General features: G+C 39.3%; 1 protein-coding gene across 5 annotated transcripts in view; it reads left to right on the plus strand.

Annotated features, from left to right (window-relative positions):
• SLC28A3 (solute carrier family 28 member 3) overlaps positions 1–24,144 on the plus strand; it is a 65,489-nt gene that overhangs the window by 9,544 nt on the left and 31,801 nt on the right. For all 5 annotated transcript variants that reach the window (XR_008970504.1, XR_008970505.1, XR_008970506.1 and 2 more), the window contains 11 exons: positions 1,083–1,165; positions 5,234–5,325; positions 6,727–6,916; positions 8,820–8,964; positions 10,613–10,726; positions 12,231–12,308; positions 18,298–18,378; positions 19,428–19,508; positions 20,354–20,479; positions 21,566–21,693; positions 22,522–22,690. Coding sequence is in view for 2 of the 5 variants with exons in the window: in XM_057396491.1 (XP_057252474.1) it covers positions 1,083–1,165; positions 5,234–5,325; positions 6,727–6,916; positions 8,820–8,964; positions 10,613–10,726; positions 12,231–12,308; positions 18,298–18,378; positions 19,428–19,508; positions 20,354–20,479; positions 21,566–21,693; positions 22,522–22,690 (1,287 nt within the window). In the remaining 3 variants the exon portion in view is untranslated. The remainder of the gene's footprint in view (positions 1–1,082; positions 1,166–5,233; positions 5,326–6,726; positions 6,917–8,819; positions 8,965–10,612; positions 10,727–12,230; positions 12,309–18,297; positions 18,379–19,427; positions 19,509–20,353; positions 20,480–21,565; positions 21,694–22,521; positions 22,691–24,144) is intronic.

A 24,144-nucleotide genomic window follows, 5' to 3' on the forward strand; every position in this document is an offset into this window, starting at 1 on the left:
GAGGCCAGCTCCCCTCCAGAGAGCAGGACAAGGCCACTAGTTTGTGGAAACGCTGTCTGCCATCACCGTGGTGCTGGTGGGACACCCAAGGGCAGGCCTGGCACGGCATTAAAATGATGAGATGGGAGCATGGCTCAAGGGCGATATGTGGTTATGCTGCTTCCTTTGAATCCAACAGTTACCTGCCCTGTGTCACCAGGCCCTCCATGGGCCCTGCCACAAGTGTGGAGGTATGTACGCATGGGATAGGCACTTTCCCTCTGTCCCTCAGGACTGGGACGGGGAAATAAATGCAAGGTGGGCATGGCATGTGCTGAGTGACTTCAGGAGCTGTGCTGTTCCTAGCTGCCCCAAGGACAGTCCTTTATCATGGTGGAGGTCAGGCTGCAGTTGTTCAAAAGGCTTAATGCAGCCAGGCTTATGTGGATTCAGGTAGTATAAAGGTGTGTTCTGATGAAAATGTCAAGTTTCTGCTACAAAGATAGCAAATGGATTCTAGCTGTCTTTAAAGGATTGTTACCTGTTACCTTTCCTCAGCAGCTTTTCTTAATAACAGATTTATTGGCTTAGATAAACTTTTAAAACACTAAGTTCCTTTCCCCTCTCAATTTAACCATCCTCCATAAATAAAATTTCCACCATATTAAAATTCTGCAAAGAGAGAAGCAACAAAAAGTGGGGGTCATCAACAGGAGGTGCTGGGCAAGCTGGCTACTTGACAGCTCTACCACCCCTACCTGCAGCTCTCACTTTCAGCATGTATGCAGTGGTAGTCTGTATGATGCTCTTTTTAGCTCTCACTAACTGATATTCCTCTCCCACCCCCCACCCCCCGCCTTTATTTTCCCTTTCAAAATGGTGTGGATGGCTTGGGAAAGTTCACAGCCACAGTCTAACCACTGGGCTTGCCTAACACTGATCACAGTGCTGGTGGCAGACAGGAGAGCTGGAGACAAGTGCTCAGTGCAGATGGGAAAGCCTTGACACTGCTTCAGCCGTCTGCCAGCAGGGATCTGGGGTTTTGTGCCTTACTCATCAAGCATGCACCCCTCTCACAGCCTTGGCACTGATCTGTTTTCCAGGAGGATGAATACATCAATATTGAGAGTGATCTGCATGAAAACAAACGTGACTCAGTAGATGATGAGCAACCACGCTTGAAAGGGTAATGTCTTTTGGATGAGTAATTTTTCTACTCACTTCACCTTGGCCTAAGGAATAAGCTGCCAGTGTTTGTGCTTCTGGAGTGACAGCTGCCATATTTCACTGCCATACCCTTGTTCTAAACACACCTTTGTACTGCCTAGCAATTGAGTAATACAGAAACGTATTTAAAATCATTACACCTTTCCATTGACGTGTGTGATGGTAGAACGATTCTTCTAAAGCCTTTCAAATTAAAGGAGCAAGATTTTTTTTCCTTTTCTACATTAATTACTCTTCTGATGTTTCCATAAAAGTCTTTTTCAAGGAGAGGTCTTAAACTTTCTGTCAGGAATTTAAAGATTCACTGTTGGCCTTTAGTTTGCATACCTATTTATCCCAGTGCAAAAAGAAAAAGAGACAAGAGGGAGAAGGGGAAAGTGAGGGGAGAGGAGAGGAGATGTAAAAAAGCTGGTTTAATGGAGCAGAATTTTTACACCATTGATTCTGGTGTCAGGTGACCTCACGTGAAAGCACACATCTACATTTTACTTGAGGATTTGTTTATTGGTGAAAACTACAAACCATGCATAAGACATTAAAAAATAAAATTTAAAATACTATTTTAATGTCTTAGTATTTTTCTGTCATATTGAATCTTCATATAAGCCTTCATAGAAATCATACTGTTCTTTTCATATTCATTCATATGACAGCACGCCATTTCAGTTTTGAACCTGTCTTTCTATGAGCAACTCATGTACTCGATATCTCAAATAGCAGTTTGTCTTACTCAGATGGGACTGCTTGGAAAGATGTCATGCCTGTACACACTTACATACAGAAGCAGCTGTAAAGATTTTAGTTATGCTTTCGATGTTTACATACAGAACTTGGACTTGTTAGTATGATCAGTTTTACTGATTATATAATGGCATGAAATACTGCTTCAAAAATCTAGCAAAAGTATTTAGAAGTAATTTAAATATTCCTTCATTTTGCCTCTCTGTTCTTTGGAGGCTTGTCATTTCTTTAGCAATTCATGAAACACTTCCTTTTTTAAAACATTTAGAGTCTTGTCCAGCAAAAAAAAAAAAAAAAAAAAGGCTGAGATTTGATAGGTCAAACATCCCAGTTTGATGAGACTCTCCAATGGCATGTATCTAGCTTTACCCCACAACTATGTTAACTGCATGGGTAAGTATTGGTACACAATTGGCTGTACAAAGCTAGTGGGGTCTCTCCCCTTCAAACATGGGCCCATAGGTGTCACTCAACAGGAGGCACCTCTGCACAGAGATGGGTTGAGTTGGTGTAGGGCTGAAGCCTGTATGCTTTTTATTCATCTTTGTTCATTTGTACTTCCATGAAGAACCGAGGGATAAATAAAGTTCGCAGAGCTTACTGTTCCCAAGGTCCCCTTGTTCTTCCATCAGCAGCAGGTACCATTCCTTCTGGCAGTGAAAGCTCCGCCGGGGCTGTAAGGTGAAGATCAATTTGCTCTATTCTGATTCCAGTCAGGCTACTGCCTGTTCTGCGCTCTCCAGTTCTGTAGCTGGTTTTCTGCTTTGTCTGGGTTTATTTTTATCTTGAGCACCTGACAGCTCTATAACTCAACAACTTTACTAAGTTATTTTTTTGTAAATTAGCTTCTAAAAGCAGGCACTAATGTGACCTAATGTCTTCCTTGTACGTCTCAAAAGGGATATTCACAAAGGGTGCTTCCAGTTTGAATGTCATCGGTTTCTTTCAACAGATAGTACAGATAGCCTGTGGTCTGAGGCATAGCCCATTTGATGTTTATACAGCCATTTGCTGTTCATAACAAGCATTCAAGGTATTGACATTCACTTACAGAGTACCTGCAGATCAGAAAAGCTTTTGAGTTGCAAAACGCAAGCAAAAATAATTTTGGTTTATACAAATATTCACATTGAAGTTCAACTTTAAATGTGCTTAAGAGATATGTTTCTCCAACTTGCTTCACTTTAACCCTATAGGATTGGCTTTTAGGAAGTACTCTTTCCTTTCAGAACAGCTGCATATTTGTGACATATATATGCCTCAACATTAAAATACCCTGATACCACCTAAATTAATAAATAACAAGGGAGAAATAGATGTTACAGCAAAGAAGAGATTACAATGAGTTGCAATATTAAAATAACAATTTTAAATCCCAGAAGACTCATAAGTAACATTAACAGTAGATAATATTTTTCCCTTTTTTCTGCTTGATGGATGAACTGTAAATTTGATAAAGGACCTCTTGGTTTATTCAAGCATCTGTCTCTCATGTCTCCTTTTCTTTTCCTATTATGGCTAATCTCTGCTGAGATTGGGTAGATAACCTCATGTTCTTACAACTAAAAAAATAAGCTATGATCTGTGAGGCAACAGGAATTTCCAGAACTAAAACTGAAATACCAGAAGAAATTAAGACTTGCCAGAAACCCTTTTACTTTTTGCACTGGTGAAGGGATATGTTCCTGCCTTACTGTTCTGAGTGCTGATATGAATTAAGTTAATACTCCTTGTTTATCTAAATTTCTTTTAACTTAATCAGTTTATATAACGTTGCCTTTATAGACCGTAGGGTGTGAGCCACCGCCTTAGAAAAGCTGAGCTATAGCTGTGATTTCTTTTTCAGCTTGCACAAATACACAAGGGTGTTTACCTAGCTACAGCTTTTGTAACTGAAATAAGTCCACATCACCAAGCATGCTTAACATTGGAAATCTATATTGAATTGAATCCCTTAGCTGCTATTTCCCAAAATTTCCCCAAACTTCATAAAATCACTCTGTGTTACCCTTAGCAAGATGAGAAAAGAGAGAAGTGAAGTTGTGTAGTAAGTGGAAGAACAGATACTAGGATAAAACATTCAAATGTAATAAATCAGTTTAGCTTCCATAAAATGATGAATCATATATGAAAAGTTTATTTAATTAACAACCAATTTTTCAAATACACAGAAAAATCTATACACACTGTAATGAGGTTTTAGATGGATATTGGTTATTTTGCATATACAAATGCAGCTTTAGGCCTTTACAACTACTACTGCTACACATTGCGGTGTTGGGCTGGCTGCATTAACAATCTTTATGGATCTAGTAATGAGCATTGAATCTTTACTTACCAGTATGCACTAACCGTATTAATAGACCTCTGAAGAGTTGTACTTCAGAGGTGAGCAGAATTGGCCTTCTAACTTTGACCAGTTAGATAGTCAGATTTTCTTTTTGACCTGTGTCCTAGTTTTGGCTGGGGTAGTTAACTTATTTTCTTCCTTGTAGCTGGTGCTGTGCTGTGTTTTGGTTGAGAAGAATTATGACACACCAGTGTTTTAGTTGTTGCTAAGCAGCCCATACCCTGACCAAGGACTTTTCAGTCTTTTGCTCTGCCAGTGAGGAGGGGCAGGAGAAGCTGGAAGGAAGCGGAGACAGGACACCTGACCCGAACTAGCTAAAGGGATATTCCATACCACACCACATCATGCTCGTTATGGAAACTAGGCACAGTTGGCTGGAAGGGGCCAACTTGGGCTCTAAGTTGCTGCTCAGGGATGGGTTGGGTATCAGTTGGTGGATGGTGGGCTTTATCCTTCTCTCTCTCACTTTAATACTACAGCTACTACCACCACCACTGCCACTACTACTACTACTACTTATTATTATCATCATCATCATTGTCTTATATAAATTATGAAATTGTTCTTATTTCAACATGTGTGTTTTACTTTTTCCAATTCTCCTCTCCGTTCCACTGGAGGTTAGGAGGGAGTGATGGAGCTGCTGTGTGCTACTTAGCTGCTGGCTGGGGTTAAACGGTGACAACATGTCCCACATCAAATCAAAGGAGTCCCCACAAAAAGCTCTGCAGATGTCAGCACAATTTTCTTTGGCACTTTGGGGTATGATTTTAAGTCTTACCAAGTGCAGCCTACTTCAACAGAGAATATTTAATCAATTTAACCTGATCTTCCAATGCAAATTACTTTTTTTTTTTTTTAAATTTTTATTTACGTCCTAAGTTTCTGTTCTGTTTTTTTTATTATTTTTGATTTTGTTTTGTTTCATTTTTCTAGACATTTAGAAAAGAAATATAATAAAGCCTGTGAATTTTGCAAGAAACATAAGACCAGAATTCACTATGCAATCTATGGAATTTTAACAACAGGTATAGTGTATTACACCTAAGGTAAAGTTTTATTTATTTACCTTTATGAGATTATAGACTGTGTCTGTCTTCTATCTTACACAAAAACTCTTGTCTTAAAGAATACAGTTGAAAGAAGATAAAAATGTATTTAGACTCAGAGAAAGTTCCAGATCACAAAACCTCCACTCATTCCCAAACTTAACAAAAGCACAGATCTTGCTACACTGCTCCTGCATCATGCTTCAACTCTGACTAGCAATTACATTTGGGATGAAAGGGTAGTTCTGTTTGCGTCTGCTTCATTACCAGCCCACTCCAGGAGGCTTGTTAAATTACAGTTCCAGGAACTTGCCCAAAACCATGCACAAATCACATTAAAAAGTCAGGCATCAACTTGGACTGAACTTAAGTCAGTAGGCTAGAAATGGAAGTTTTCTGTTCTGACCCATATCACTTGATATCCACAGCAAATGTTTGCTAGAGGAAATATGGTTTATGCCAGTATGCACTGCAAAGTCATTCAGATATTCTTCTTTGTCCCTTTCCTAATTAACCACTAGGTTGGTTTGTTTTCTTCCAATTCACCAAGCTTCTTTTTGAGATCTTCCTACTTGAGCACTGAGAACATAAAGACGTAAAATATGTCTGTGTGATACGTATCAGCATATCATAAGTGGTTAGAAAAGGGTCATTTGCATGCTGAATATCCTGCCCTCCTAGCATAAACTCATCTTGCATTGTCATAGTACAGACATATCTTGGCTCAAAAAAGTGAGTTCTACAGATATGTCATGGTTAAATCCATAAAAACCAACTTGCCTTACAAAACTCAGTAGCTCTTCTGCCTTATTTGCCCTAGACAAAATCAGATTATTATTTACAAGAACTGAATATTTCACTGGCCTGCATGTATTTGCAAGGAACCTGCAAAATGGCAAATCAATTCACAGTTACTTTATGAAGTAAACTACTTCTAAGCTTCCCAGTTACTCAAAAGGGCCATCAAATCAGGCAATTGATGAATGCTTTTAAGTGTTTCTTCTACTAGTTTTATTGGATAAACTCATCTTCCTGTGAAAGCAGGAACAAGGCCCATTGTTCACAGGTTTTACACAGGAAAAGGCAGTTTTGTAGACATGTTTGATTTTCCCAAGTGATTAACGTGTTTGATATGAATTTGTCTTGGTCAATGCATATAATCTGCTTCGACAGGTTGAAAGCCACCTTTCATATCAATGAGCATATCATAAGTAAAAACACTATGTATGAAAACAAAATTTTTCAATATTTAGGCCAAGGGTCAAAAATGCACTCAAAAGATAAAGACAGGCCTAACTTTAACCACATCCTTTACATTTGAGATTTGATTCTGTTTTTAAAAAGACCAAACTCACCAACATATTCTTGTTTCTGTGACAGCATATTTGGCAGTAGTCGTTGCAGCCTGCAGCTTGAATTTTCAGAGAGCCTTCCCACTCTTTATCATCACTGTCCTAGCCATCTCCTTCATCTGCTGGGATTTTTTAATAGCTAAGTATGGAGACAGAATTGCTGCATACTTTTCCGCTGGAGTACAAAATCTGGAGAAACAGTGTTTTTGGCTGAAATGGTAAATATTAATTATTTTCTATTTATGCAGAAAGACAAAGCATTAGTCAATTTACCCCTACAGTTTTATTTCACCTTAGACACCCATAAGCACAGGGTTATGGATCAATCATACAAATTGCAATAAGAACAAAGAATACGTACAGAATAATTTAATATTTTCCAGTTTATAGATGTCAGGTACACCTTTTAAGATTGCAATACAATACCAAGGTATCAAAAATCTTGCCAGAAAGTGTAAAAAAGAAATCTTCACATTCAGATAGGACAAGTTTTGGGTTCGAAAAGAGCATGTTCATAATAGTTCAGGTGTGTTGTAGCCTGCCTTCATTAGGCAAGCCAGAAAGTGCCTTATTGTCACTTGCTCAGAGTGACAATTTTATGAGATACATAAAAAATTTAGTTCTAACATATGCAGACTACTAAAGATCAGTGTGTGTTATGTAGGCACTACTTGTTCACATATCCACATAGCAATTTTTAATTGACCTTTAGGAATGAAACCAAGCCAGACATTTTTAGTGTCATAATAAGATCATACAGCCTTATTTGAGATGATAGACATTCATCTGGTAGACAAATGGTAAAACCTTCGAACTGGTAAATACTTACTCCAAGAATTCCTGAGCAGTTATAGGGAATATTTAAGTTATTCCTGGGAAAATGGGAAGCTAAAGGAGGCTTATAGACCAAAGTAAATGCCAAATGAATTCTCATTAAAAAGGAAGGGAAATTGGGCAGCTACCTTCTGTCTCAGCTAGGTCACCTTCTATCAGAGAGAAAGAGCTCTAAGGAGGAGTATTTTTGTGTTCAGGGAAATGTCCCAATTTTCTCATAAGATTTCAAAATGTTTGCTGCAGGAGCAGAAATTTCTAAGAAAGATGCTGTAAAGATTGTGGTCGTGCTCGGGAGCCACATTGGAGACTAGTTACACACAGACACCTGCACTAGGCAATCTGGCAGCCTCTCTGGGGGAAGTAGCAAACAGAACAGGAGAGCCCTGATGAGCAGATGGAACAAGCCAGGGGCAGTCATAATACTTGGGCTACAAATCTTAAATTGTACATATTACAGGTTAAGTGCTTAACTAGGTTATGGATTCCTCCAAGAGACAGAAAGTGTCTCAGGTGTAGAAGATGTTATTCAGCCATGCAATGGCTAACCATTTTGGGTAAAAATAAGTATCTATATACCACCGAAATCAGTAGAAGCTAAACAACTGTTAGACACAAATAACATTAGAGAACTGTGACTAAGCTTAGTTTTCTTCTCTGTAAGTGGATGGTGTATTTCTTTGCCTCTCAGGCTTCAATATGCAAGCTGAACATAGCTCTGTAACACTGGAGACCATACAAACACTGAACACAGGTGCACTCATGGCTCTTGTCACTGTTTCTGAGAAAGCTGAAATTGTTGTGCTAAGTTATTTTTCTAAACAGACTACAGCCAGTTACAAAGAAGTAAACAGTTTATAACCTGCACTCTGCAGTTTGGATCCACCATGTAAACAGCAGAGTGCAATTCATAAAAAAACACAGCCCGCCTTGCCTGGAGCTAAGATTCAATAAAGAACACGGGGAAGGTAAAGGAGGATGGAGGAGAAAGGAGGGTATCTTCTCACACTTCATTTAACAGAGATAACTCCTAGACAAGAGTAACTTGTGCTTTATTGAGTTTCCCCCACACTCTGACTTTGGAGACATGGTTGGAGGACTTTTCTTCTGGATGCCACCAATGAATGTTGCATCAGCAAAGGCAGGTTCCTGCTTGTGTAGAGTCACGCATTTCAGTTTAATACATTACTCAGAGTTAATTCATATACGGAGATACATCTATTGTGGGGAGGGGAAGGAATATCTGTTCTACTTCAGGATGCCATGCCTGATCCTTCTTCTTTTTCCTAGGGTTTTGTGTGCAGCTCTTATTATAGCTATCATCTGCTGGCTCATCTTTGACACAGCAAAACAAGGATCCCACCAGCTGATCTCCTTTGGTGGGCTTGTGTTGTATGTTCTCTTGATGTTTATCTTTTCCAAATATCCAACCAGAGTAAGTATTTAATGGTTCTTTTGGGGTTTTGTGGTTTTTTTTGGTTCAATGTCTCAAAAGCTATTTCTCTATGCTAGTACCGAGTTCAGCAAGAGTAATGGAAAACCCATGAACATCAAAATTTAGGCTTACCAAAGCCCAGTGATGTATTTAATTTCTGAGGAAATTAATTTTGCTCTGGTGTCTTGGGGAGCAGGTGTGGGGCTGTACCAGCATCTGAGTCTCACTATTCTGGGAGTCTGCTGCCTGTCCTTTGTTCCAGCCCTGATGCAAATGATTGAAACACATTTCCTCCTTGAGTATCAGTGCAAGATGAGGGAGGCCTGCTCTATGCTTTCCACTCTCAGGAGGTTCACAGCAGTCTTCAGGACATCACAAGCACTTATTTGAGGACACTGTCATCACATCAATGCAAAACACGTGGAACTGGAGACATTTCCCTCATTTATGCTGCTCTAAATCTCTCACAAGTTTGATTTCCACTGCAAAGGCAGCAGCTGAGGCCAAACTGAGGTCTTCCATTTTCTCTAACCTACTCCCATAGGCTTGTCAATGACATTTATTTTAATTTTCCAGATGACGTCCTTTCTGTACTGCTGTGATATTACAAAGGGGTTACTTTAGCCACCACAACTCCCACTTCAGATTTTACCCTTGTGTGCATGCCTAGCATACAGTGCATACTTTTATCAGTCATAAATTAATGACTAATCCATTGCCCGGGTCACCAAGTTTTACCAAAACTTTTTCAACACTCCTGCATCAGTGCTAAGGCTTTCTTAACAGAAAAAGCACCTTCAGCAGGGACTCAGTCTCCAACTGAGGTAAACTCACGTACTTCAAGTGGTTTGCGCTCTCCCATAGGTACTTATTAAACCTAATTGGCTTCTGTTATTCAAATATCATCTGAATAAATTGGAGAGTGCCATCTCAGGTCTTTGCCTTGTAAATAATAACATTCAATTTTCACAAAACAAAGATATTTTCTGAGGCAGCAAAGCAGAAATCTATAGTATAGTGAAGAGGCACTAGTCATAGGCAGGCATGGTTTTTCCAACTGCCTTTATGTCTTATAAATTGCAATATCTAACTGTGAATAGTTTGCAAGTATCAAAGATCTTTAAAGCTGAGGAACAGAAGCAGAGTTGAAATTACTCAAGCACACACAAAACAAATTGTGGAAAAATCTCCGTATTCCTACTCCAAATATGTGAAGAATCTACATGCTCAGTTACTTTCTTCTTTTTTTTGATGTTTCCATTCCAGTTTAAAGGAAGAAAATAATTTCTACTGCCTTGATGTATGTCTATTTAATCTATAAACTTTAGCATAGGAAGAACTATCCTTTTCCTACTATTTGGTTACTTGTTTTCTATGGTACTGAAATGTGCATGTCCACACTTACCAAGCCAGGCTTTGATCAGCTATCTTAGATGGAGTTATCCACTTCATAGAGCTCTCAAATCAGGAGAGCCGATTCATGCTTCAAGTCTCCTACAACCTATTTTCACAGCTGCTCCTATCCTGCAACATAGTCAAATATCCCCTTACATTGTTTTAACAAACATCTAAAATAAATTATTATATCTTTAGATGACAAGGAGTTTCTTTGGTTGGTTTTTCTGTTTTTGTTTTTCTGTCCATCTAGGTTGCTTGGAGACCAGTATTTTCAGGAATAGGAATGCAATTTATTCTTGGGCTGCTTATCCTGAGGACCAAAGTGGGGTTTGATGTATTTAACTGGCTAGGCATTCAGACCCAGGTAAGCTACAGGGCAAACAACCCCCACATTTGTATCATTTTCTGTCTTGACAATCTGACATAGCAGCCAGGCAGTTCAAGGGTCCATTTGCCCCTGGATGTTTTCCCCTCTCAAGAAAATCTGGGTTCTCAAAATGTTTAGGACTCCCTGAATTCAACATTTTAGTGTTTTTTGGTTTGGTTGGTTGGTTTGTTTTTTTTTGTCCAGTTAACACAAGAAGATGTGGGACAGGCTCATAAATAATAAATCTTAATGACCTTATCATCCTTGGCCTTATAATTAATTATACCTTGCACCCTCCAAACAAAAAACACTATTGTGCTAGGGCACTCACATAAACTCTTAGACCTGGCCCAGCTTCAAAACATCCTCGCAATAAACCTGGTATGCTGGGATTTGGCAAGGCAGAAGTACCATTGTCTTCAGAGAAGCCACACATCTTGCCCCAGGACCATTTCATAGTTCTCATGGCATATAAGAAAATTAATTCAACTACAGGTGGCAAAATCCACAGCTGCAAGCAGCAAAAGGATCTCTGGAGAGGGGGTAGGAACTGTGTGTAGGTGCCCCAGCAGGCAGTCTGCAGGCACAAAGGTTTTTTAAAAAGCTCATTACTGTAAAGTAATAAGTAAGAGAAATCCAAAATGTAGGTCAGAGTACCCACTGAAGGGCATTCAGATTTCTCACCCCAGGGATACCATTCTCACAGCTGTTCTTCACAGTGCAGATAATTAAGAGCATTCAAAATAAGACAGTGCAGAATGTACTGTCTCTGTGCGGGAGCAAAGGTACAGGTCTGACGTCTGTCTGGCTGTTAATCTGCAAGAGTGGGAGTCATCTGGGTTTTGTCACCAGGCTCTCAATTCTCTCCTTTTGTCTCTGATTTAAGCTGGTCTGGCGCCCCCTTTCGTTAGCTCCGTAGGGTTTATGGTCACTTCTGTCATAGCTCGCTACACTACGTATTATATATCCATTTTTAATTGTAAATCATTTAATTGATTAACTACATATGTTGGCTTCAGGAGCTTGAAAATGCATCATCATATCAGAATTAATAAGTTGAAGGTTTTTTTAAGACTAGCTTTTGGCTACTCCTTTCAGAACTCATTACTTCAGCCACTACATCTCCACATCTCCATTTTGAACTATATTGTTTGCTGCACTTTTTTGTATGAGAGGGAGTGTACAAATGCACCACAGTATCAGGATTTAAAAGTAAAATCTTCTTCTAGTACAGTTTATGGCCTTCATTGTGATGGGTAGTGCAGGAAAATATGCCCTTGCTGTTTATCTAAATACTCTGAAGCAGCCTGTGCTCTTGGCAGAACAGAACAGAGATACTCAGTTTAGCCAGCCACAGTCAGTAAAGCTCAGATCCATACAGAGCAGATCCCAAGCTTCTTGGACCCCAGCAGATCTCTGTAAGACAACTAGCAATATTTGCATAGTTTTTTTGGCAGGCAGCTGGAGCTTATGGCTAACTTTCTCTGTTTTCTGTCCATAGACTTTTCTGGAGTACTCTGACACAGGTGCTAAGTTTGTATTCGGTGAGAAATATATGGATCATTTCTTCGCTTTTAAGGTAAGTCAGGATTTATATATATTGTGCGTGGCAGATAGACAGCAGAAAAAGGAACAGTATGGCTGGCAAATAAATTCATTTTATCTCTTGCAATACTACTGCAGTCATCAAAGACATCAGCTAAGAGATAAACTCCACTGCGTGATATTCTGAATAGAAAGTTTGGGAACCCCACACAAAGCCCTTTTATTTACAGTCATACACTGAATTAGGCTACACTTAGTCTAATTGTGACAATATGTATTGCAAGTAGACAGAACTTTGGTGTATGTTTCTACAATGATTAGGTTAAAAGGCTCCTACTTTGTGGTGGAAAGCCAGTCTATCTTTCCCACCTCTCCATGAGAAAACATGTTATACCACTCTATGCTGTGCTATCCTAAAGCGCTGTGCAGATGACTACCTCACAGGTATTGCCCCTGTAGAAGTGGCAAGTGTACTGACACCAGATAGAAGAGGTAGAAACTGCCATGTAAAAGCAGGAAGAATTACATTACATTATTATTATATTAATAAGATCCCAGGGAGATTTCCCAACTCTCTGTTAGAACACTGTTGAAAAACTGCCCAAATACAGCTTATGTTCTCTATGCTGTCTAACCTGTGCCAGCAGCCTGTCTGCTTCTGCTCCCACATATAGCCCATAACATAATGCCTGCTTAGGCTGGCATCAAGAACATATTAAAAAAACAAAACAAAATGAAACAAAAAACTACACACACAAAAACCAGCACAACCACAAAACAAGCAAGCAAAAACCGAATCAGAAAACCACATCCAACTAAGAAATGTATAGGGACTTTACCAGAGACCTGTCTGGTATTAATCTGTCTGGTATTGCAGACACACAGCCTTGGGCTTACACTCCTTTCATCTTAATTTTTCTGGAGGTGATATTTCACACTTAGCTCTTTCAGTATTTCAGAAAGAAAGAATATTCTACTACTAAGAATAGTCAGAACATCTTAATGAGGAGAAAAGCAAGCATTTCAGCAAGAAACAAAAATTATGTTTTCATTGCAGCATTTTTGTAACTTTTGTTTCACTTTCCAGTCTCCTCTCACCTTTACTCTATTGAGCATTCAAATGACAGCTTGCTTTCATAATTACATAGTTTGGGGATGAAAACGTTTAATTCACACCCCTAGTGATATTCATGTAGCTTTCCTCAATGTCTTATGATTTTTTTCGAGATGATTTTTTAATGCCTTTGGTGATGCAAAGTACTATGCTGACTAAAGCCATAACTAGGAACCAGACAATCAAAAGTTTGCTTCTGTGCATGCACACATCCATCAGTCTTATTCTATGGGATAAGTCAGCAAAAGACATGTGGAATGTCTAGGACAGGCCAACAGGGACAAGTAGATTATAGCAAACCCATGAGTTGATTTTCAGAGCTGCACATCTTGATATAAGAATATATACGTTAAACAGAGTGGCAGATAAGTGCACAGCTCCACCAAAACATGCTTCATCTGCTCATCTTGTGGAAAGAGATTTATTGCTTCCAGTGTCTGTGAGTGACAGCCAGCCTATTCTCTCCTGAAACACTTGTAGTTTATTTTGAGATTTAGATGGTCAAAAGTGCTTTCTTGTGTCTTTCAGAAATTTTGTGAGGTTTGCATGTAGCACTGAGCTGTCAAAATCTTGCTCCAAGACATTTCAAAGTGCCCCATAGAAGAGAAGAATCTCAGTCTCAGCTTAGCTGTTGATGGAGAGTAGGCAAGTGTTAGGGTATGTCTTCACAGAAAAATGTCAGAGCCCAGTTGTATCCATACTGCATCCTTAGCAGTATGCAGGGAAAACCTCAGTTTTCTGCTAACTTGGATGAACACAGTTACCAGCACATACACATCTCTTGCATGCACCCACTGGGCATTCTCACCAGACTACAGGCCCACAACAGACCTTGAGCATAGTCTTGGAAGCACTAATTAGTCATAAATACATGCATTTGTATGCTTAAACTGGGTTAGTTTAAATGCGATTTCTGTATATGCAGATGCAGGGTTGCGGAGTTCTGAAAAAAGAACACTTGTCCATATAAAAAAGTGCACCCAAGTATTTAAGTAGATGGAAAAAGCCTCTTAGAACTAAGTCATCTATCCTGTTGATTGCAAAAGGCAAGGTCTGCTTCCAGCAAGCAGGATATTAGACTTCTGTTATATCAGTATCTTTCTGTGCCAGGAAGAGTATGACTCCCTGAGAAAGGCTTTGTTTTGAAGGTCAGGCTGCAGGAGCGTCTGAAGCCAGGATGTTCCTTAAACGTCAATAGCAACTTCTTTAAAGGAATGTTAGGAAAAAGCTGAACATCAAGCCACAAATGGGAGCGGAGTTGTGAGCAGCCAACAGCTTCAGCTCTCTCCCTGCATGTAACATAGGAAGTAACCATGGAAGTAGTTCTTTAGTAAGGTCAAACCATATTGCAGTATAGGTAAGAAGTATGAGATATGCCAGTTTATTCAAAATAGCAATTAAAGAATTTATTTTCTTAAAGATCGCTTTGTGGGAATCATGAACTGCAACACCGGTAGGCCACATAAGTATAATTCTAAAGAGCACTTTGATACGAGTTCTCCATTGAAATGTGGGATTTTTCCACATGCTCATTAAATTATTCATCAGTTAAAGCTAAAACTTGACTATTTAAAGGTATGTAGTAGATATCAGGAACTATATATATTGGAGGCTAAACTTCCACACAAGTTTGTCCACAAAGAGAATCCTATTGGTTTAATCATGCAGGTATAATTACAATGTGGGACACACCCACTTCTGTATGGAAATACCCTAACCCTTTTTGAGGAGTAGGCTTTTGCTACAGCTGAGGTTCATCTGACTTCTCTCTCGTATTTCCTTTTGTGGTCCTCTCCCCACTTTTCTCTGGGTTGACAGCTGTCATTACAGCCTGTAATGGTGTGTGTATATCCAAATAAAACTGATGAATTTCTTAACAGCAGAAGCCAGTTGGAGACAATCTCTTTGTCATCCCTGTTCAGAGTAACTGCATCTTTGCAGCAGACTTTTGCACTCAGAGAATAAGAGCACTCCAGCAGAAAGAAGAAACTGGCAGTCCATGAGACAGAAGAATGAGTTTTAAGAGCTTTTCTTTCCTTAAAGCAATTTCTTGTAATCAGTGCATGCTTTCGGAAAAGAAAAAGAAAAACCAAAGGGGACTTTTGACCTATTATTTACAAGTATATCTCACATTTAGCCAACAAAAGAAACGCTGCCAATTAAGGCTGGTGTTGCACCATGCCCTCTCCCTGCTGTACACAATGCGTTTGACAGCCCTAAACTTACAGAAAAAAGGTTGTTCTCAAGACAGCTTAAGATCATCCTTGTGCACCCTTTATTCCCAGCAGCCTTTCCCCCATGTACTTCACCCAAATCCCTAGCCCTCCAGACTCCTCCTCAGATACAAAGGTTTGCATGGTCTATTTGCTTCCTCAACAGCCTATACTTTGTACCTGGAGCTCTAGTAAGGCTGGGCTCTTTTCATCGGCCCCAGGCCTGCTGCTAGCTGGGGTCCCTTCACCCTTTAGATGCTTTACCAGGTGCCAGACCCTGGAGCACCATCTGAGCTTTCCTCTTGCTCTCCCATGTCCCTGCACAGCTCTTAACCATAGAGGTGTTGCCTGGACATGCATGCCCTGCTACCCAAGCCCTAACACCCTCAGAGGGAGCCCTCTGTTACTGACCCTGTGCCACCTAGTCCCCTGGTTCTGGCATGGCAAAGAAGGGGAAGGAGTGGATTGGGAGTGGGAGAAGATGCTCCTACATCAGTTTTACCACTCTTGTCTCGTCCACAAAATGCAACCCCACATAAGCCTAGCAGAAAGGTGAAAGTCCTCCTGGGGCTCATGGAGAGAAGATGGCCACTCCATGTAGACAGGGGACAGAAGGAGTTTTCTTGTAGCTGTTTTCTCCTCTCTCCCAAGATTCAAAACCACTGACTTAACATTTCAGTGTATTAACACTATGGGAAGCCTTTGTGTGAAAGTGGGGTTGTTTGAATAAAGTGGTTTTTACTTTAAAAAAAAAGTTTTATAAGAAGTGGTTGTTTGTTTTTTTTTTTCCCTCTCCCTCAGATGAACTAGCTGTTTCATGTTAAGTGCTTTTCATTGTGTTTATCTCTGCAGACCATACAATTGAAAACTGGCTGCAATGTGACATCTTGCAAGTCCTTTTTATGTTCTGCTTATTTTAGAGTAATAATTTGGCAGTGCTTTCTGTGCGGTTTTGTTACGCCTTTCATAAAAGCTAGCCTGGACATGACAACTCATTACCGTTACTTACCTCTTAAATGGTTTCTACGCCCTTCTGATGAAGACATAATATAATAGGTACCACATTAAGTCACTGGGGATTTAGGTAGGAGTGCTTAGTTATAAAATAGTCCCCAGCTTCTTTATGCAATCAATGCACAAAAGATCACAACTGAAAAGCAAATCCCCTGTTTTGTAAAGACTAATACTTCATTCAGAAATGCCTGGAACTGCAAAAAATGGAAAAGCAATTTTTAAAGTTATCAAAGGTATTTTCATGTCTAAAAACGTTTAGGAACAAGGAGGGGAAATGGCAGGAGAGAAAAGGCAGGGAAGAAGGTGAACTGAACTAAACTACAGCTTTCTGAACCAAATTTTCTTCTGTCACTGCATGGCAAACTACCCCTAGAGGATCACTGAAAGGATCACAAAATCAAAATAAAGAAATACTAACTTTTTGTTGTTATTAGCTAGGTGTAACTTGTTGAAGAGCACAACAATATCTGTGAATTGCACCTTCTCCTTTCAGTGAAAGGTTCTGGTCATCTAAACTGAGTTTCCAAACGTTTATCAAAATTGCTGAAAGTATTAACTTTCCTCTAGAAAGGCATAACTTCTATTTACCAAAAAGGTCAAAACTACAAAGTGTTTTGGTTATTTTTTCATTCTGTTCCTTACTTTTATTTATAACGAATTATGCCCTCAGCTGAACACACATAAAAGCTTCCTAGTGTTAGCAGTACCGTTTTAACTGCAACAAATCTGTCTGCCTAATTGTGAGCCTTTGGGAGATTTTTTTTTTTTTTGTATGTAACTCTCAGCATGTTAACTGCTGAGATCCTGTGCATTTAACATGCTTGAGAACCAAGTGATGTTAGTTTTATTCAGTATGAAAAAACAACACATTTAATAATCCACCAGACAATGAGTTAGCCATTCATGCAATTCTTTTAAATTACATGTTTAAGGAAAGTATTTTTCTTTCAGTCTCCTGAAAAAGACATATTCAGTTCCTATATTTAGTAGCTATACACCTGTGAATTTGTTTTTAAGCAGATTCTGTGTCTGTGTACAGTTAAAAAGCTCTTGTATACTCCTCATTGGCATTATAATTAATGTCACGAGTAGAATAAAAGGGGATTTGTCTATAGTGTACTATTAAAGGGCAGCTACAGAGTATGGGCTTTCTAAGGAAGCTGCCCTCAATTCTGTGAAACTAAGTCATCTACAATCCCGATCAAAAACTCTTCAACTTCTGTTTATGTAGGAGTCTAAACTATTTTTTAAACACGGACACAGAGAAGCTGAGCTCTGAATTCTACACCACAGTCCCATTGTATATATTTCTGCTCCTGGTTTTCAGAGTCTACAGATGTACATATCCATGCCTTCATAGATGCCATTGCCCAGTAAATATTTGAACTGTCTTAAACACAGCTTCAAATAAATGTATATCATGCTAAAACAGTTTCAAAATTATTGCAGTCCTGCTAGAAAACTGTAGATACATGAAAGAAATAGTTAATTCTGGCACAAACATAAACAATGAGCTAGAAGGTTAAAAAATTGACAGTATGAGTATAAACTTCATGATGAGTTTTCAACATCCTTAAGTGTATCTTCAAAAACATGACCCCTTTTTTTTCAAAACTTAAATGGTCTACAGAATCAAGGAAAACCTCTCTAGAAGTGTTAATGATTTTGTGTCTCCAAATCAGGTACTGCCTATTGTGGTTTTCTTCAGCACAGTGATGTCTATGCTTTACCACATTGGATTCATGCAGTGGCTTGTTGGAAAGGTATGAATTTTTGCCAGTAGGTACTCATTTGACTAGTATAGTACACTTTTTGAACACATGCAGACGAGCTGTAGCAGCATCAAGCTGCTCAGGGGTGACATATGAAAAGTGATTGTTTATTTTTAACCCAGAAATAGTTCTAAATATTATCACTGCAAATTCCTAATTGGCATCACATAGCACACTTTCCTGTCCCCATCCTGGTTGTATTGCTAACATCACAGTAATTGTTAGATTTGTCTGGCTAGCTTTAGCATTCCTCAGACACCATACTTGCTTAAATCTGTCTTTCTGCCTACCCCTTTCACAGCTCACAAAGTACAAGATGGAGGTTACATCACAGACATTAGATTTCTGCTTTCTACTAAGCATTGAAGTAGTAGTTGCATATACCTTCCTGTCACAGATCCTTAGGCTACGATCAGAGGCCAGTTTCTCACCTCAAGATCTAAGTGTTTGTTTCTGTCAGGTCTTCTGTCCACCATCAGTGTCGCTAAGTTCACAGAAAGTCCACTTCCTGCCCTGTCCACCCAATAAACTTACTATATGAGGGAAAAGATCTTCCCACATGGTGGTAGTTAAACCTTATTTGAAGATATTCCTTAAGAGTCCTTTGTCATCCTCATTCACAAGATTGTTATAAACACCACAAATCTTACCTATCTGAAATAACATGCTAAAATTTCTATGAGGCATTTTTAGCTTTTTTTTTTAGCATTTTTAGCTTTAATGTAAATTTCACATTTTTTCCCTTCTTATGATCCAAGTCCCTTTGGACAGGTGACACATCAAAATATCTGCTTTGATTGATTTAGTTTAACTATTTAGTGCCCAGGAGGAGCCTAAGGTACTCTCAATTCTGTTCAATTATTCTTGGCTTATTTCCAAATATTACTATTAAATTAACATGCCGCATCTTGAAGCTGAAATTATTAACTCATGAAATATTGTAAGGTGTCTCAGAATGCTTACATTAATTAATTCAAGAAGTGCACGGAATAGGCAGACCAATGTTGTTTGTTTCTTTTTTTCTTTTTTAACCATTTTAGGTTGGTTGGATAATGCAGATTTTCATGGGGACAACTCCTGTTGAGTCTCTGGTAGCTGCGGGTAACATATTCGTGGGACAGGTGAGTTGGAGCATAGAAAAACATGCTAGCACAGGGTAACTAAAAATTGTGGAATACTGCTGTTCTGTATGTACCTGTGTATAAAAAAAACATAATTTCATATTAAGTCAGGACGCCAATAAAGCAGGACTGGTGGCTGATTTCTAGAATTTGAGAATATTCATATGTCGTCAGCAATGCGCAGCTGGGTAGGTTTCAGGAACCATATGTTTTCCCAACAGAAAGTCAAGCGAAAATGTAGGTCACAAAATGTGTGACAGAATCTAGTAGTCCTTTTTAATAGGAAATCCTTTAAACCTGCACTACAGTAGTGGCTGTCCCAGGCTTCTAAACAATGTGGAAAGATCAATATGCAGCATCCAAGCCCAACAGCAACCTTAACATATCAGTTGTTTAGCAGTGGTGCATCACTGCACCTGCTTCAAGATTTAAACTAGTACCTCTGTATGACACTGCCTCCAGGATGTGCTCACACACATGGCAGAGAGGCTGGGAGCTTTAAGCTGCCTGTAGTGGATGCTATATCTATTTCATCTAATGCACAGCCTTGCCTCTGGCTGTACCTAATTCAGACAGAATTAATTGGATTCGGATTTCTTGCCAATTTCATTGGGCTGTCAGGGGAGACAGCAAACCAGAAAGAATTCTCTTCAGACAAGATGGATGTTAGTACAATTTTCTATCTCGGTGTAAAAACCAAAATCAAACCCCACTTATTAAAGCACTCATTAGCACTAAGATTAATTAGTCAAAGACACCTAAGAAAGTGTGATGCCCTGTTGATAAAACAACCTCTGAGGTCTTAAGAGGAAGTTCTTAACTTGGTAGTTGTTTTTTGACTCCAGACAGAGTCGCCTCTCCTGGTACGGCCCTACTTACCATACATCACCAAATCTGAACTCCATGCAGTCATGACAGCAGGATTCTCAACTATTGCTGGAAGTGTCTTAGGAGCATACATTTCTTTTGGGGTAAGATGGGGAAAGAAAACTGGAAAATATGTGTTGTCTGAAATCCTGTAAGTACAGAAGTCCAGCTAAAATGCTTTGCAAGTATACCTGAGTCATTCCCATATCTTTTTTTTTTTTTAATGAAGGAATGAACCTGAGAAATCCCATGTCTTCTGACAGTAAAATGGATACCAAGATCTGATGCTGAAGATACTAAGTAGCAGAAACATCTACTTGTAATACAGAGAGAATTCCTGCATAGCTGCAAGGAAATGACTGATTTGCATATTTTCCTATAGTCTACATGAAGTGACATGTGGAATATACTTACTAACTGAACAACTCTCCCACTTCTGTTGCAGTGGTACAGACAAAATCCTGCAGGAACTATTGCTAGCCATATGAGCCTAAAGGGTTAACTTGTGACTGAGGTTCTAGTGAAGCTTTACAAACAAAGGTAGTAAATGGCTTGTCTGCTAAGGGGCTGGCAACACAAAGCCAGAAGACTGATTAATGATCAGAGTCACTAGGGGATGGTTAATAAATATATTAGTTCCACATCTGAATAACATACAGTGGGGAGGCAGAGGCAAGATGTGAGTATTGGCCAAAAAGGCCAATTCAAGAGAAAAGGAGAGACAGAAATACTGCAGAAGTTAGCAAAGAAGTTGTTTTGTGTAGAAATTTGTGGAATAAGGAGTGAAAGGAGAATAGAATTTATGTTAGAGCATGTAAATTTTTTTTTAAACACAACTTTAAAGAACAAAATCAATTTTGTCTCACTGCATATCATACAGGGGGTCTTAAGGAAGGCTGACTCTTGCTTACTACATCTAACTGCACTCAATGGACCCAGGTTTTTTTTTGTTTTGCCTTCAGGCTTGCCACTAGTCAGAAGTGAAATAGTTTCCCTCTTGGAAAATTAGTCCATACTTTTCACTACCTAGATTTTTCCTGAGTCAAGTTGGTTTTCTCCTGTATTGCTCATTCTCTTCCGTCTGAGCAATGTGAACTTTTTAATGACCCCCTGTAGAAAAATCATCCAAGTGTCTAAAAATTTCAATCTCTTTCTTCCATGTGCATATTTTCTGTCAACTGGAATTTTAGGTTTCTGCCTCCCACCTACTGACTGCTTCCGTCATGTCAGCACCAGCATCATTAGCCACTTCCAAATTATTCTGGCCTGAAACTGAAAAGCCTACAGTAACTCTGAGTGGGCTGCGGGTGGCAAAAGGGTAAGCTGATCTAAGCTCTAGTTAATAGCTATACTCATGCACAGATGAGATTTGGAAAAATAACTCCTTGCACATAAGCTTTAGAGGTAGCACACAGTAGATTTGCAAGCAATAAATCAATGGCACACCAATATACCCCAAATTAGTAGTTTGTGAATTCAGGTGCAGCATGTCCCAGTACAAAGTATGGAGATTATCACTACTCACTGGGACAGGCACAGAGGTGCCCAGGACCTCGGCCAGACAGTAAACTCTCCAAAGAAAGAGGAAAATGCCTACCTGAGGTGAGCCACCAAGAGGTTTTCTCATATGCCTTGTTGCTGTCTGTCCTTTGTGACAAATCTATAAATGCAAACAGACAAAGGCAAGAGTGGAGCAAGCATTTCAGCAATGACAGCAGTGAACTTGTTGCCCATCTGTAGGGAGACTCACTTGTGTTGAGAACAGGCAAAGCAAAAAATCTTGCAAGAAGCTGTTCCTGAACAGCCCAGGCATCTGTGCAAGGGTTGCCTGGAAGAAGAGCAGTGCCCACTCCCTTGTCCCAGTGGGGGACAGGCAATCACAGTACTGTGACCTGATCCAGATCTTGCCCAACCCCAAATGTGCCAGAATTCATCCTCAGGGCACCAAAAACATACACCCTCACTGGCTCTTAAAAGGATCAAGAGCAAGAACTTACTCCACATCATCACTATTTCTCTTGTGAGTGAACAGACAGCTTCAGTAGTAGATCTCAAATTAAGTCAATGTAACTTTTCAGTCTATGATTTGGTTTTGAATTAAAAATTGTTCACACTCTTTTTTTCTTTTTTTTTTTCATCAATAAAGTGAATCAAAGAACCTACTGGAAGCAGCCAGTCAAGGTGCTTCTACATCCATTCTGCTGGTAGCAAACATCGCTGTGAATCTGATCTCCTTCCTTGCCCTGCTAGCTTTCCTTGACTCAGCCCTGTCTTGGGTGGGCAGTCTTTTTGACTATCCACAGCTGAACTTTGAGGTATGATGATCTGGTCTTTCAAGTCCTTCATGCAGCTTATATATATGTATAATTTGCCTTTCTCAAATTAAGTGCCCATATGGTTAGTTGGGGTTTTTTTTGTTTGGTTGGTTGGTCGGTTGTTGGGGTTTTTGTTGTTGTGTTTTAATATGGTCTAAGCCCATATATTTTTGTGTGCATGTTTCTGAAAACTGTTTTTACAGCCAAAGGAAAAATGTTGCCATGTAAATATTTCTAAATCCATTAGTCCATGTATAGTTTCCCTCTGTGGTTCTTGCTAACTAACAGAGTATATTTACAGATCTGTATGCTAATACCCACCTCCTCTGACTTGGCAGTGCAGCAGATGCCAAGTCAGTTACACAATTCCCAGGCCTTTAACATTCAGCTAAACTTTAGAGTGGCTTTAGCTTCAGAGCCCCATCAAGCCTTTAATGCTCACTAGCTTCAGTTAGTGAGGCAAGGAAGGACTTATCTGAACCCACACTTAATGTCACTTATTTCTCAACACAATTATATTGTAAAACTGCACCCAGATAACTCAGCTGAGCAAACAGGTTTTAAACAGGACTTCTTTTGTTTACATAGGTCCACATATAATTTTTGATCCATACAACAATCTTGGTTCAACAGTTTGGGACTTCTTGTTCTGCAAGCTTCTAATAACAGTCCTTTGTGAAACATGGATATAACATTGCAATAAAGGTGCTGTAGAAATGAATAGATACTCAGAGCAGACATGGCTTCAGCAATATTAAGATGTTACCTTGCACAGCTTCCACAGATTATCCCACTGTGCAGACACCCACTGCAGAGGGGGTATGTATACGTCAAGTATGTATACCTCAGCCACACTCATTCAAGGGCTGGTGTTTTAATAACTGCTGATGGAGTAAGATTTGGACAGATAGATAAACCATAAGGACCTGAGACCCATAGACATACTGCATTCAGCCATCCGTTCCTTTTGAGAGACCCTAACGTGTAGTCTTTTGTGGACACAGAAACCAGGAGTAGTAACTGCTTAAACATCTCAGTTATGTTCACTAAGGACAATGTGACTAAACCCTTTCACACCCAGAGTTGTTTTCTCTCATATAAAAATAAACCATATTGCATAAAACTTATAATGTGAGGGAAAAAAGTACAGTTTTAATTGTGTCAGCTTTTATGCGTAGACAACTCTTGTTTACACCAGTTGGAGTCCAATAACCTGGTAATTAGGCGTGTTCATTAACATACTTGATTTAATCAGCAGAAGAACTAGACTTCTCGATCTGTTATCAGTTCTTTTGACTTGCCCTTCCTCCTTTGCTTCAAACACTACACTCAATCTGAAGTTACTGTTGGGGAAAAAGGTACTGAAATTTTTGGTTTGCTTTAGGTGTAAAATTAGGGACATATCAAATTACTTTCTAGATTTTGGGTTAGTCTTTTAGAAAGTACTCAAGCAT

This window comes from Pezoporus wallicus, unplaced genomic scaffold, assembly GCF_028554395.1.
Source record: "Pezoporus wallicus isolate ANWC-B61680 ecotype Strahan unplaced genomic scaffold, APGP_CSIRO_Pwel_v1 contig_2776, whole genome shotgun sequence".
NCBI lineage: Eukaryota > Metazoa > Chordata > Aves > Psittaciformes > Psittacidae > Pezoporus > Pezoporus wallicus.